This window comes from Callorhinchus milii, unplaced genomic scaffold, assembly GCF_018977255.1.
Source record: "Callorhinchus milii isolate IMCB2004 unplaced genomic scaffold, IMCB_Cmil_1.0 Scaffold23, whole genome shotgun sequence".
NCBI classification, from domain to species: domain Eukaryota; kingdom Metazoa; phylum Chordata; class Chondrichthyes; order Chimaeriformes; family Callorhinchidae; genus Callorhinchus; species Callorhinchus milii.
Window position 1 is genome coordinate 3,030,931 of NW_024704764.1, and position 15,799 is coordinate 3,046,729.

Below are 15,799 nucleotides of genomic sequence, written 5' to 3' on the forward strand. Positions count from 1 at the left end.
TTTGTTAGTTACTCGGTGGGGAGCAAATTCAAGTTGGGGTCTGAATGGAGGGATTCACTTAGTGGTGTTCCAAACTCACCACACCTCATCACCCCAGTCCTCGCGAGGCTCCACTGCCTCCCCATATCTGAAAGGATCGACTTCAACATCCTCACCATGCAAATCCCTTTGTGTCCTAGCACCTCCTCACCTCTCCGATCTTCTTGTACTCCATTCTTCCGCCCATCCTCTCTGCTCAGCTAAAACAAGCCTGCTGGAGTTCCCTGCCCCCTCTCTCTGCCCCAATATCACTGGTCGTGCCGAGGAGCTATTAAACATGACAGGCGCTGTATAAATTCAGGCTGTTGTTTATTTGGTCTTGATTCTACCTCCCCCACCCTCTAAGCACCTTCCTTGATCATTAATTATGTTACAGGACTTTACTGACGATGTGAACACTGCTTTTGAGTTTTTACTCAAACTGACTCCACTTCTAGACAAGGCAGATCAGAGGTGCAAGTAAGTCGTGCATCAGACTGTCAAAGAACTCGTTGGTGTGTACTACACCCTATTGTGTTTGAGTTCTTTTGTATACATTTTTAAATTTGTCTTCCTGTTACTTGCCTGTTGCGACATTTCTTTGTTTGTTTGTCCTGTGCGCAATTGGCTACCGCATTTCGCCCACAAATATACAGTCAGTTCACTTTACAGTCTATTCTTTGAAGCAGTTTGAGACGTCCAGAAGACGTGAAAAGCACTATATCAAATGCAAGCATTATTATTATTATTTCTTAAACCTTAATTGGGTTTAAAACAAGAATAGATCAGTGGTGTGAGTTTGTGTGGCTGACGACAAACAACCATTGATTTGGCAGATGCGTTGCCTTTGGTTAGAGGGTTTAGTGAAAAGGTGTCGGCATCATGGTGCAATACTATACAGTTTACTATACAATAGAATACAGCTGTGTATTTGAAGACTACAGTACTGGCAGCCTCTGGCAGAAATAGAATATCCGATTTTCACAAATAAGAGCACAGGTAGTGGCTATTTAGCACACTGAGTATAAAATGGAGTTTGCCACTGAATCAACCTCCTCTAATCCCTATGCCCTGTATATTTTAACTTTTCAAGTGTTTAATTCTGTTTTAAATGATTTTTTTGATGAAGTAACGGAGAGGGTGGATGAAGGTAGTGCAGTTGATGCAGTTTATATGGATTTTCAAAAGGCATTTGATAAAGTGACACATAAGAGACTTGTAAGCAAAATAGAAGCCCACGATTAAAGGGACAGTGGCAGCGGATACAGAACCGGCTGGGAGACAGAGAGCAGAGAGTAGTGGTGAATGGTTGTTTTTCTGACTGGGGGAAGTGTGCAGTGGTGTCCCCCAGGGGTCAGTATTGGGACCACTGCTGTTTGTGATCTATATAAATGACCTGGACTTGGGTATTAGGGAATACAATTTCCAAGTTTTCAGATGATACTAAGCCAGGAAAAGTAGTAAATAGTGAGGAGGATAGTAGCAGACTTCAAGAAACATAGACAGACTGGTAAAATGGGCAGACACGTGGCAGATAAAGTTTAATGTGGAGAAATGCAAAGTGCATTTTGGGAGGAAGAATGAGGAGAGGCAACTTAAGCTGATGGTACAATCTTAAAGGGGGTGAAGGAACAGAGAGACCTGGGGGTCATATAAGAACATTTTTAAAGTACCAGGACAGGTAGATAAAGTTGTTTAAAAAAAGCATATGGGATACTGGGCTTTATAAATAGGGGCATAGAAGTACAAAGGTCAGGAAGTTGTGATGAACCTTTATGAAACACTGATTAGGCCCCAGCCATAGACTTGTTTTCAGTTCTGGGCACCACACTTTAGGAAGGATGTCAAGGCATTGGAGAGGGTGCAAAGGAGAAGTACCAGGAATGAGGGACTTGAGTTATCAGGAGAGGCTAGAGAAGCTAGTATAATTCTCCTTGGAGCAGAGAAGGTTAAGAGGAGACTTAATAGAAGTTGTCAAAATTATGAGGGAATTCGATAGGGTGAATAAGGAGAAACTATTTCCAGTGTTGGGTGGGTCGGTAACCCGACGACACCGATTTAAAAATAGTTGAAAGAAACAGGGGAGGTGAGGAAACATTTTTTCACACAGCGAGTTGTTTGTATACGGAATGGGCAAGATAAGTTTGCAGGGCTATGGGGAGAGCGTGGCGGAGTGGGATTGATTTGGATAGATCTTTTCAAAGAACCTGCAGAGACACGATGGGCCAAATGGCCTCTTTCTATCCTGGATAATTCTGTGATTCTTAGCCTGGGCGAAAAGAGGCAGCCAATTCCATACAGGAATGTCCCACAAACAGCCATGGACCAATTTTATTTGGGGATTTGTTGGCCAGGACACTGATAGAAATCCCTTTTCAAATAGTGCTGTGGAATCTCTAACATCCACCTGAAGTGCTACCTGGTCCCCACTTCCCTCCCCAGTCCTTGGCACCTAAACCATGACCACCAATTCCACTCCCCCCCCCCCCCCATGCGCTGTCTTCCATAGCCCGCGGGCTGATGCTGCCCTGCTGATCCGCTCGCTCCCGGTTTCTGCTTGCACGTTTTGGCTGCTGCCCCAAGCCACTCGTCCTGAATATGTTCTTGCTCCCACTTTGTCCTTCTCTCCCAACGCCCTCCTCGTCTTCTCTCTCTCCTGGACCCCACCATAGCTTCCCTCTGCTCCAGCCTGAGCATCCTCCACAATGGCCCAACATGGCTACCGGCATTTCTGGTTGCCCCAGAGCAGCCTCTCCAACTGTCCATCGCTCACTCTCTCCGCACCAACCTTCTCCGAAAGGCAAACACCTCTTCCCGCTCCCTCTCTGTACATCCATACCTTCTCCAACTCTCCCTGCTCTTCAAACGCCACAGTTATTTCTCCCCCACGACCCCAAATCCTTCTCCTCCACCCCACGCACCCCCCCAACCCCCCAACTAGCAAACCTATCCACATTTCCCTCCAAAATGTCCGCTCCCTCTTCAATAAAGCCTTTACTATCCATGACCTCATTCTGAATTAGCACATTAATATTCTCAAGCTAACCGAAATCTGGCTCTCCCCCGGTGACTCCGTCCCCCTCGTTGAAGCCTCCCTTCCCAGCTACACATTTCATCACAACCTCTGCCCCAACCAGCATTGTGGCGGAGGCCCTCATTTCCCAAGCTTCACTTGGTCTATTTCTCTGACTGCTTCACCATCTTTAAGCACCTCACCTCTACCATCTCCCCTCTCTCTCCCTCAAAATCCTCCTAGTTTACTGCCCACCCACGCCCCCCCGCAACCCCAAACCCCCGACTCCTCCCTCACTGATATCCTCCGATCTCTGTCCCCCTGCACTGAACACCTGCTCATAATGGGTGATTTCAACCTTCACCTGAACTCTCCTTGCACTGCCCTCCTCTTCCCTAAACCTCACCCTCCACATCAACTCGCCGACCCATAACCTTGGCCATTCCCTCGACCAGGCCATCTCGACCACTTCCTCATCTTCCTCTCCTCCCGCATCCCCTTCCCTTCTTCCAAGCCCTCCACCATTTTTTTTCAGCCCCTGTTATAAGCTTCTCCCAGAGTCCCTCACAAATGCCCTCTCTTCCTTGGATCTCCTCTCCCCCTGGTCCTCCACCCGCAATGATCCTGATCTAGCCATCAAGCTACTGAATGACCATCTCCGCAACCTTCAATTCCCTGGTTCCCCTGAAATCCAGGGTTGTCTCCAAACCCACCCACTCTCCCTGGTATAACAGTCATCTCCGCTCAATCAAAACACAAACCCGGATACTTGAGCACAGATGGCAGAAATCCAGCCTCACGATTCACCACCAGCCTTGGCTTGAGCACCTCTACACCCACCGCCTCTCCCTTTCACAGGGCCAAAGCTGACTTTTACTCCAAAGTCATCCTAGTGGCAAATAACAATCCAAAGAAGCTGTTTTCCACTGTCCATCACTTCCTCCGTGCACCCCCTCAAACCCCCTGTATCCTCACATCAAACGCCAAGTGCAAAGAGGCCCTAGACTTCTTTGCCTCAAAGATTGAAAACGTCCACTTGGCTGCATTGTCCTATCCCCCACCCCCCTCCCCATATCCCCTTCCACCCCACCCAGACCATTCACACCACCTTCTTCCTCCGCTGTGACTCCTGCCACTCCCCACTTCTTACACTGCTTTACATCCATTTCTCCCTCCTTCCTCCCAACTACAGTCTCCCAGATGAAGTTCACCATCTGCTGCCTCGACTCCCTCCCCACCCAGCTGCTGGTCACTCAACTCTCCCTTCTCTCCCCACTGCTGGCCGACACGGTCAACCAGTCTCTCTCCTCAGGCTCTGTTCCACTCCCCCTGAAAACTGCAGTTCACACCCCACCTCAAAAAACCCACCCTCGATCCCTCTAATCTCTCACAATATTGTCTCATCTCCAACCTACCCTTCCTTGCCAAAGTCCTGGAACGCATTGTTGCAGGTCAACTTCGGTCACGCCCCTCCCACTCCCTCCTCGAGCCCCTGCAGTCTGGTTTTCGCCCTGACTGCCCACGGTCAGTGGCATTACTCAAATGCACTCCTCGCCAGTCTCCCCAGTTGCACTATTTAAAAGATCCAGCTCATCCAGAACTCTGCCACCCCCATACTTACCCGGGCGAAATTCCGTACCCACATCTCACCAGTTCTGGCCCAGGCTCCACGAACTCCTCATCACCGAACAGATCGACCTGTAGATCCTCACACTTGTGTTCAATTCCCTTCACTCTCTGGCACTTCCCTATCTCTTCCTCCGATCTCACTCTCTAATCCACCACTCAGCGCCTCCACTAGACTGGCACCGGCCTCCTGCTCATCCCTCACACCTTCCACCCCATCCGGACGGAGGTTATGCTTTTAGCCACTATGCCCCTAAACTCTAGAACACTCTCAATCCCTCCACCTTGCCCCCTCCCTCCCCTCTTTCAAGTCCCGCCTGAAGACCTTCCTCTTGGACAGTGCCTTCAGCCACAGCTCCCTATACAATAGAAGTCCAAGCTGTTGTTGAACAGGCAGATGAACGTAAATTGTATTGTACGTACAATTTAAGTTTATTCAGCGTCTTTCGCTTTGGGAGCATATCTTATATGTGGAGTCCTGTAGCTCAGTGGTTAGAGCACTCGCTTTGCAAGTGAGAGACCTGAGTTCAATTCCAGGCAGAGGGCGAAACCTTGGGCAAGTTTCCTTACTCCACACAGAGCCTAATAATAATCCCTCCAAAAACAGTAATAAATTGGTCATTTTCAATCCACGACTGTTTGTGGGACATTGCTGTGCGCAATTGGCTGCCGCGTTCGCCCACAAATATACAGTCAATTCACTTTACAGTGTGTTCTGTGAAGCACTTTGGGACGTCCTCCCGACGTGAAAAGCGCTATATCAAATGCAAGGATTATTATTATTATTAAAGCACTTTACACAGCTAACTGATTTGTAGCTTGTGGTAGTTTGCATAAACTGTGCTGTATTTGCATTGATTATCATGCTTTCTGCTTAATTTGCTGACTTCTGTTTAACACAGCTGTGACTACGTTAGTCTTCTGCTTCAGGAATGTGGAAAACTAGGACTGCTCTCAGAGGTCAACATGAAAAACCTAGTCAATAAAAGGTAGGACATGACTCATCTCGTGGGTTTCTGAGGGGATTAATATCTTATTGTTTTCATGGTCTCTCTCGTCAGAGTCTAAGTCTGTGCAGAAAGCTAATTATTGATAGGAATTTTAATGTGTAGGTGGCAAGCATGGAACTCTTGTCTATTTTTTATACTTTCTAGCAGTGATTCGTTTCCGCATATGTGAGGCAGACTGTGTGCTGACAAAAATAAATGCTTTATTATAAAACTTAGTTTTTTAAAATGTAAAACTTATTGAAAACAGAATCCTTTGTTACATTCATAGAAAATAGAAATTTTATAGAATTTTTCAGCACAAAGGGAGGCTACTCAGCCCATCATGTCTGTGCCCGCTCTTTGAAAAGAGCTATCCAAATCAATCCCACTCCCCTGATCTCTCCCCGTAGCCCTGCAAACTTGTCCTCCCCAAATAATTATCTGCTTCTCTCTTAAGTTATCGAATCAGCTTCTACCATCCTTTGAGGCAATGCATTCAAGATCCAAACAACTCGCTGTGTGAAAAAAATTCTCCTCACCTCTCCTCTGTTTCTTTTAACAGCTATTTTAAGTTGGAGTCCTCAGGTTACCGACCCACCCACCAGTGGAAATAGTTTCTCCTTGTTCACCCTATTGAAAACCCTCATAAATTTGTAAACTTCTAAGTCTCCTCTTAACCTTCTCTGTCCCAAGGAGAATAATCCCAGCGTCTCTCGCCTCTCCTGATAACTGAAGTCCCTCATTCCTGGTACCATCCTGGTCAATCTCCTTTGCACTCTCTCCAATGCCTTGACATCCTTCCTGAAGTGTGGTGCCCAGAACTGAACACAGTCTCTCGCTGAGGCCACACCAGTGTCTTATAAAGGTTCATCATAACTTCCTGACTTGTGTATTCTATGCCTCTATTTATAAAGCCTAGTATCCCATATGCTTTTTTTAAACTGTGTTATCCACCTGTACTAACACCTTCAAAGATTTACTTATATGAACCCCCAGGTTTCTTTGTTCCTTCACCCCTTTTAAATTTGTACCATCAGCATATATTGCCTCTCCTCATTCTTCCTCCCAAAATGCATCATATTTCTCCACATTAAACTTCATCTGCCACATATTTATATCCTCTTCCAGTCGGCTACTGTCCTCCTCCCTATTGCACTCCCTATACCCAAGTCCAGGTCATTTATCTAGATCAAAAAGAGCAATACCCCCAGTGGTCCCAATACTGACCCTTGGGGGACACCACTGCACACTTCCCTCCAGTCAGAAAAACAACTGCTCACGACTCTCTGCTTTCTGTTTCCCAGCCAGTTCTGTATCCGCTGCTACTGTCCCTTTAATACCACGGACTTGTATTTTGCTTACAATTCTCTTATGTGGCACTTTATCAAACACCTTTTGAAAATCCATATGAACTACATCAACTGCACTACCTTCATCCACCCTCTCCGTTACTTGATCAAAAGACACTATCAGGCAGACACGATTTGCCTTTAACAATTCCATGTTGACTGTCCTTTATGGCACAGAAGGAGGTTATTGAGTCTGCACCAACTCTGAGCAAGGTGCTCATTCAATGCCACTGCTGGAGGGATGATATTAGATAGAATCTTATGTCAACCAGTCTTGTGAGAACAGCCGAATAGGATTTCACTAAGATCTCAGCGTATTTGCTCAGTGCCACCTTGTGGTAGAAAAGCAGCCTGTATTGGCCAATATTCCCACACGTAAAATCCAGCATTCAGTTTATGTTTGTGGGACGTTGCTGTGCTCAAATTTGCTACTGAGCTCACCAATAAAATACAGTCATAGGGACGTGTAAGAGACCAAATCAAAATCTTAAGTATTATCATTGTAACCTAGTGCTACGCTTGGTTCCTACTGCAGTGGCTCAATCAGAACAACCACCTCCTCATCGTGGCAGTGTATCTAATACAAGCATTATTATTATTGGATTGCAGGAGTCTTGTAGCTCAGTGGTTAGAGCACTCGCCTCGCAAGCGAGAGAGACCTGGGTTCAATTCCCGGCGGAGCAAAACCTTGGGCAAGTTTCCTTACTCCACACGCCTGATTATAATCCCTTGAGAGAAAAAAATGATAAATTGGTTATTCAATCCATGACTGTTTTGTGGGACACTGCTGTGCGCAATTGGCTGCCATGTTTCACCCACAAATATACAGTCAGTTCACTTTAGAGTGTACATAGAAGCGCTTTGAGACGTCTAGAAGATGTGAAAAGCGCATATAAATTCAATTATTATTGTTATAGTAGTGTAAAAGTAGGTTGCCTTGTACTGACACTGCCTTTGTTTTGTACTGATGATCCGTGTTGTGCCCTGAGAGCTGGGTCAACAAGCTGGTCAATTGACTTGAGTTTTATTGGAATTTGGTTTTGTTCCCTGCTCCTCTGTCAATAATATTGCAGGTAGTTTTGAAGGTATTGAATAGTCCAAGAGCGACTTATCCATCGATTGACAGTGCCTAACCCTCCGCTGTCTGCCTTTGTCTTCCGACATTATCTACTCACATCAACCTGTCCTCTCCCTCTGCACAGCAGGCTCCGGCCTGCTCCACACCCCCAGCCCGCCCTACATTCAACCTCTCTGCCCCCACCCCTTTGGAACTCCATCCCACATTCTCGCCTCGCTCCCTCCCTTGCCTCCTTCAAGGCACGTCTCAAGATCCTCCTCTTCAACCATACCTTCGGCACCTCCACCCTCCATGATCCCAGCCTCCACCACACCCACCCCCCCCCCACCCAGCTTGGGACGTCCTCCCAACTTGAAAGGTGCTATACAAGTGAAATATCGTATTGTATTAGTTCCTCTTAATGCCACAGGACAGCAGACAGGGAGCTGGCTCCACGGTTAAAATCTGCTGAAAACGCCAACATTCAACCCAACCCAGGCCTGATCCTACGTGCAGAACCCACGGTCACGAATATCCTAAAGGTACATTTCTCTGGCTGGTTGTGTTCGACGAATCCCGAGTAATGACACTCCATTCTGAATGGAGTTGAGTGGTTTTCAATGGGGGTGGGGGGACACATGCGTCGAGAGAGAGGGTGTGGGTGGAAGAACCGCTGGACACCAGTCAGTGAAATCTGATCACTGAGTAAAAATGTGAGAGAAGGTTTTTACTTTACCTTCAGAACAGTTTCCTATCTCTCTTACTTTCTCTCTATCTCTTTTGCTCTCGCTCACATTCTCTCTCTCTCTCTCTCTCTCTCTCTGAAACCCCGAACAGACCATGGATGCTGATCACTCCAAATCGCCGGAGGGACTCCTGGGGGTCCTGGGCCACATGCTCTCGGGGAAGAGCCTGGATTTACTCCTGGCAGCCGCTGCGGCCACCGGCAAACTGAAATCATTCGCCAGGAAGTTTGTCAAGTAAGTGCACAGTGTGAGCCAGGTCTCTTCCTGTGGCCTTGCTGAGTCACCTTCACAAGTCGCGTTGATGGAGATAAGGTGGGGATGCAGTGGTTTAGAGCTGATCTGAACAGTTATTATTGAGAGTCTGTAAATGGTACTATGGGCCCCATGGTGAGACTTGTAACCTATAATCTAGGCTGACGCTGCAGTGCAGTGCAGGGTGGGTGTTGTATTGTCAGAGGTGTCGTTATTCGGGTGAGACGTTAAAATAAATCAAGATCTCGTCTGCCTATTCAGATGGACGTTAGAGATCCCAATACACTATAATGATAATAATGCTTGCATCTGATATAGCGGCTTATCACGTCTTCGAGACGTCTCAAAGCACTTCACAGAATTTACTGTAAAGCGAATTGACTTTTTTTGTGGGCGAAATGCGACAGCCGATTGCGCAGAGCAGTGTCCCACAAACAGTCGTGGATTCAGGGGATTATTACGTCCGGAAAAGCAATCCTCCAATTGACTAACAACCGGTTTCCTACTTACTGCTAGGTAAACAGATGTGTGGGGTAAGGAAACTTCCCAGCAACAACAAATTAACAAATTACATTTGTATACCACCTTTCACGTCAGGAGGACGTCCCAAGGCACTGAATCCCACATCTTCCTGCCCACCAATCGAACGCAGGTCTAGCTTGCGAGGCGAGTGCTCCAACCACTAAGCTATAGGACTCCACACTATTGAAAAGGAGAAGGGAGTTTCTCCCAGTGTTCTGGCCAACAATCTCCAAAATAAAAAAAATAGTCACTCATTACATGGCTGTTTGTGGGACATTACTGTGTGCAAACTGCTTTACAGTATAAGCGCTTTGAGACGCCTCGATGACGTGATAAAGTGCTATACCAAATGCAAAGATTATTATTATCATCACAATCTTCACACAGATATTTTTGTTGTTAAATGATAAAAAGGAAAACTGCAGTTGACGGAAATCTGAAGCTATGCCGGAACACTGGAAGTGTTCACAGCTCAATCGGTGTGAACAGGGCGGTGATCTGAACGAATGCTGAAAGAATCAACTTTGACTCAGTTTGAATTTCACGAGCAAAAGATTAGCTTATTTATATCTTTTCGGCACCGAAAACAGCTGGTAAATGCTGCTACCGGCATTGTAATTGCACTTAGCCGGAAATTCTGGCTCGCTGAACCGGTTCTCACCCCCCTCCCCCACCCATTGGTCCAGCTAGCCTGGGTTTTAGTGTTTATCTGCATTTATATAGCGCCCTTCACACGGGGTAGCACAGTGTGGGAGGGGGTCAGATGACCAAAAGCCTGGTCAGTTTGGTTAAAGTGTGGCGGGGGGAACCCAAATCCATTCCCATTCCTCTTCACCTTCATCAAAACACTACAATAAAATAACTTTTCCCCTCTTTTCCTTTAGGTTAAATGAGTTTGCCAAGCACATCAGTGGTGAAGGGTGTAAGTATAAATATGACATGTTCTGATAGTCTTACAGTCAATGCACTTAAACTCTTTAATAATTATTATCACAGATTAGATTCACACGATCGGTTTAGATGAAGTAGGCCCTTCAGCCTATCCAATCTCATCCCTCCATACTACCCCACCCTGCCATCCCATCACAGCATCGAGCTGCTTTTAAAACAAGTCCCAGTGCCCTGGCCTCTACCCCACTTCCTGGCCCCCTGTTCCAGTCATTTAAGAAAAGCGTGTGTAAAGAAAAACTTCCTGGTGTCTGTCCTGAAATTGCCCTTTACAAGTCTAAACCTATGTCCTCTTGTTCTATTGTCGTGGTGTATCCTAGATTGAATAGGGAGAGAGCTCCTTAATCTTTCTGACCCAGTATCACACCACCAGGTACAGCTTTCATCTACAGTGAGAGGAAGGAATGATGTGCTAAAAATTCCCAAGAAAAGGACTCTGATTGAATCTGCTTCACTCTGATTGAACTATGGTTATTTCTGACCTTCCTCCAGCGTGGATTGAAACTGTTACACTCCCATTATGTTGACTAATGGAGGCTGCTTCTGCAGCTGCATATTACATTTTCATGAGCGTTATCTAAGTACCCTAATCACAGGTGAACATACTCATTGGAACTGAGTGTACTCAGTCTGTATAGTTTGTCAGATACCAATAATCTACATCACTTGCCACCTGGAAGTGCTCAGCAGTTTGATGTGAAACAAGTACTCGATGTAACTGGCGTAAGAGTGTCGAGGGACTTGTCTCTCAATTTGTTTTATATTGTGGAGTCCTGTAGCTCAGTGGTTAGAGCACTCGCTTTGCAAGTGAGAGACCTGAGTTCAATTCCAGGCAGAGGGCGAAACCTTGGGCAAGTTTCCTTACTCCACACAGAGCCTAATAATAATCCCTCCAAAAAAACAAAAACAATAATTAAATTGGTCATTTTCAATCTACGACTGTTTGTGGGACATTGCTGTGCGCAATTGGCTGCCGCGTTCGCCCACAAATATACAGTCGATTCACTTTACAGTGTGTTCTGTGAAGCGCTTTGGGACGTCCTCCCGACGTGAAAAGCGCTATATCAAATGCAAGGATTATTATTATTATTATTATATCTTTGCTGTTTCTCTTTGTTTGAATTCCCTTTCTTTGTTTCTAGCAAAGGTAGCGTCAGTCCGAGCCCTGCTGTTTGACATCTCCTTCCTCATGCTGTGTCATGTGGCTCAGACCTATGGGTCGGATGTAAGTGCAGCCTGACCTTGTAGATTTTTGTATAAAACTACAGGTGATGTCGTCGGAAAATGTACATTGATTTCCCTCGGTTTACACTCAGCAACTATAACAAGTTGTGAAGGGCACCAATGTTTATTTAATGTCATTCACATAGGGTAACGTCTCGGCACGGTTCAAAGATAGAGCAGCTTAGATCCTAACACCACCACAGAGGACTTAGGATCCTTTTTTGTTTGCAAGATTCCTGTCGGTGAGCCATAATATATAATAATAATAATAATCCTTGCATTTGATATACCTCTTATCATGTCTTCGAGACGTCTAAAAGCCCTTCACCAAATATACTGTAAAGTGAATTGACTGCATATTTTGTGGGCGAAACGCAGCAGCCAGTTGCGCACAGCAGCGTCCCACAAACAGTCGTGGATTGAGTGACCGTATTAGTTTTTAAATTATTTTTAATTTTTTGAAGGGTTACCTTCAATTACTGGAATACCCCAATAATCCAAGAGATCCTCCAATCGATTGACAACTGGGTTCCTACTTACTGCTAGGTTAACAGAGGCCTGTGGAGTAAGGAAACTTGCCCAACGTTTTCGCTGCCCGTGAAGCAAGTCCAGGTCCTCTGAGTGAAGCTCTAACCACTCAGCTGCAGGACTCCACAAATCAAGAAGCTCTCTCTTCCTCCCCCCCGCCCCCCCCTTTCAATCCAGGATACACCAACACAATGGTCTCGGGCTTCCCATCAGGGAGTTAGCCAGCACTGGCGAGGGGGTTCCCAAACTGTGAGGACAACTCACTCAGGACTGCTTGGACACACTGTCCCACCGGCCATCTGCAAAGTAGTGTTTGCCAAGTGCCCTGTGTGTCCAGAAATAATACCTGGCATAGAAAGCAAGGAGAGTGAAGAATGAACCATTAATTTACTGAGACCTGAAATTGTGTTAGGAAACAATCTCTTTAAAAAGGCTTCTGAAATCAGTGCCAAACTGACTTGGATTTCACTGTAGTATCAAATGGTTGACTCTTGACTTTGTAACAGAGAACACTATAAATAGCCTGTTGGCTTTGAAAGGGAGGACAGGATCTTGAACTGTATCCTCTGTGTGATGGGAAGTCAGTCAGTGGAGTTGGGCGAGGATGGGGGTGATAGGGTCACGGAGCCTGATGCCGGAGAGGACACGGGCTGCAGAGTTCTGGATGAGTTGAGTTAGAGCTATTGGTCCAATGATCTCCCTTATCTGTCTGTGCTGTTGGAATATAGGAGTAGCATTTATGCACAATGTGTATTTACTTGCTCAAATATTGATAGCTGCTTGCAATAAATCTCAAGTAAGGCAATGACCCTGGGGGTGGTGTGCACTGTAATATGACACAGTGATGGGAAAGCCAGAGCTGGTGCATTTATTGGATCTGTGATGTTTGGTGAGTGTTTTGGGTCATCTTAACCCCACCCCCCAGCCCATCTTTTTTTGCTTTGTGCAAAATGGCTTTCGTGTTTGCCCACAAAATACACAGTCGCACCACATTACAGGATATCCTGTCAAGCACTTTAAAACATCTCACTGATATGGTAAGATGCAATGTCAAATGCAAGGTTTATTATTATTATAACAACAACTTACATTTATATAGCACCCCTCATGCAGGGTAATGTCCCAGAGCACTTAAAAGGTTTGCAGGTTTAACAGTAGGAGGACTACCAGCCCCCAGCGACTGATCTGCTTCTCAGATCACACCCCCCAACACATTAACTCTGGCTCTCCCATCACAGAGTCTCATTACATTACTGAAACTTGCCCCAGTGTGCGCCAGCATCTTTTTACCGTGAGGATTTCTGCCTCATCGTAGTCTGTGCTTCAACCTCTTAGTTACTGCAGCGGTCTGTTACTGGTGTCCCAGGGAAAGCGAGTGAGTTATGGCTGTGTTCCTGTTGTAGGTGATTCTGTCGGAGCCCGGTGTCTCGGGGGAGGTTGTGTTCTTTGAGACGTGGATGCAGACCTGCATGCCTGAGGAAGGGAAGATCTTAAACCCGGAGCAGGGATTCCGAGCTGATCCTACCAAAGTGGAGTCGCTGGTCGCTCATCTCAACTCCTCCACTGAAATGAAGCTTGCGTAGGAAGCCGTTCTCTCTTTATCTGTCCTTGTTCTATTCTTGTCAGTCTGGCTCAGTCAGTCACTCGTGCTCACGTCTGGAAGTCAGAAGGTTCTGGGTTCAAAGCCCCCACAGACGAAGCTGACTCCTGTGCAATGCTGGGGGAGCGCTGCAATGTTGGAGGGCCCGTCGCTTGGATGCGACGTTAAATTGAGGCCCTGTCTGTGCCCCTGTTTGGGTGGAAGTTAAAGATCCTGTAACGCTACTTGGAAAGAGAAAGGAGTTTCTCTCTCTCTCTCCTGATGTCCTGGCTTTATGTGCTCTTGAGACGCTACCCTGCATGGAGGATAAGGGCAAGTTGCTGTTGTTGGTTGACAATCCCCCAGATAAAATTTGGCGTTCACTTCATTGCTATTTGCGGGATGTTGTGTGCAAATTGCCTCCTCGTTCCCCCTTCAAAATGGAGTCACTATACGTTACATTGTGTTCTGTGAAGTACATTGAGACGTCTTAATGACGTGAAAGGTGCCTGTATCAAAACCAAATTTTAAAAAATTTTGTTCAGACTCACTGTTTGCTGTGGGACTTCTGATTGAGTAGCGCTCCGAGATGCTATCCTGCGTGAAGGGTGCTTAACTTCCAACTTAAATGTAAGTTGTTCCCCAGATTTACGCACATTCCCTTTTTTTTTGTCTCCTAGTCAGGTGAAATGGCACGAGGTGTGTTCGTGCACGCCAGCTGCTATCCTGGAGGTGCTCAATGCCTGGGAGCACGGGCTGCTAACCTTCGAGGCTGTTCAGGTACTGCTCCTACATGGCATCGCTGTGTGGTTGTGTGTGATCATAGGTTCATAGAATCAGAATTATACAGCACAGAAGGAGGCCATTCGGCCCATCGTGTCTGTTGCCGGCTCTTTGATAAGAGTTATCCAATTCAGTCCCACTCTCCCGCTCTCTCCCCATAGTCCTGCAAACTTGTTCTCCCCAAATAATTATCTACTTCTCTCTTGAAAGTTGTTATCGAATCAGCTTCCACCACCCTTTCAGGTAATGCATTCCAGATACGAACAACTTGCTGTGTGAAAAAATTTCTCCTCACCTTCCCTCTTTCTTTTAACAACTATTTTAAATTGGTGTCCTCGGGTTACCGACCCACCCGCCAGTGGAAATAGTTTCTCCTTGTTCACCCTATCGAATCCCCTCATAATTTTGAAAACTTCTATTAAGTCTCCTCTTAACCTTCTCTGCTCCAAGGAGAATAATCCCGGCGTCTCTCGCCTCTCCTGATAACTGAAGTCCCTCATTCCTGGTACCATCCTGGTCAATCTCCTTTGCACTCTCTCCAATGCCTTGACATTCTTCCTCAAGTGTGGTGCCCAGAACTGAACACAGTCTCTCGCTGAGGCCTAACCAGTATTTTATAAAGGTTCATCATAACTTCCTGACTTGTATTCAATGCCCCTATTTATAAAGCCCAGTATCCCGTAGGCTTTTTTAACAGCTTTTTCTACCTGTCCTGCCATCTTCAAAGATTTACCTATATGAACCCCCAGGTCTCTCTGTTCCTTCACACCCTTTAAGATTGTACCATCAGCTTATATTGCCTCTTCTCAAAATGCATCACTTTGCATTAAACTTCATCTGCCATGTGTCTGCCCATTTTACCAGTCTGTCTATGTCCATTTGCCACTATCCTCCTCACTGTTTACTACTTTTCCAGCTTAGTATCATCTGCAAACTTGTCAATTGTACTCCCTATACCCAATCCAGGTCATTTATATAGATCAAAAACAGCAGTGGTCCCAATACTAACCCCTGAGGGACACCACTGCACACTTCTGGCCGGTCAGAAAAACAACCATTCACCACCACTCAATACTTTCTGTCTCCCAGCCAGTTCTGTATCCGCTGCCACTGTTCCTTAATACCATGAGCTTCTATTTTGCTTACAAGTCTTTTATGTGGCACT

General features: G+C 46.1%; 1 protein-coding gene and 1 non-coding gene across 7 annotated transcripts in view; both read left to right on the top strand.

Annotated features, from left to right (window-relative positions):
- Window positions 1-15,799, top strand: part of med24 (mediator complex subunit 24) — a 48,556-nt gene that overhangs the window by 15,978 nt on the left and 16,779 nt on the right. For all 6 annotated transcript variants that reach the window (XM_007909404.2, XM_042343231.1, XM_042343233.1 and 3 more), the window contains exons 11-18: window positions 416-498; window positions 5,560-5,646; window positions 8,483-8,594; window positions 8,890-9,032; window positions 10,457-10,494; window positions 11,663-11,745; window positions 13,676-13,851; window positions 14,532-14,631. In XM_007909404.2, coding sequence (XP_007907595.1) covers window positions 416-498; window positions 5,560-5,646; window positions 8,483-8,594; window positions 8,890-9,032; window positions 10,457-10,494; window positions 11,663-11,745; window positions 13,676-13,851; window positions 14,532-14,631 — 822 coding nt within the window. The remainder of the gene's footprint in view (window positions 1-415; window positions 499-5,559; window positions 5,647-8,482; window positions 8,595-8,889; window positions 9,033-10,456; window positions 10,495-11,662; window positions 11,746-13,675; window positions 13,852-14,531; window positions 14,632-15,799) is intronic.
- LOC121850668 lies at window positions 10,909-11,017 on the top strand. Its single transcript, XR_006085704.1, has one exon. It is a non-coding gene; the product is annotated as a small nucleolar RNA SNORD124 (small nucleolar RNA).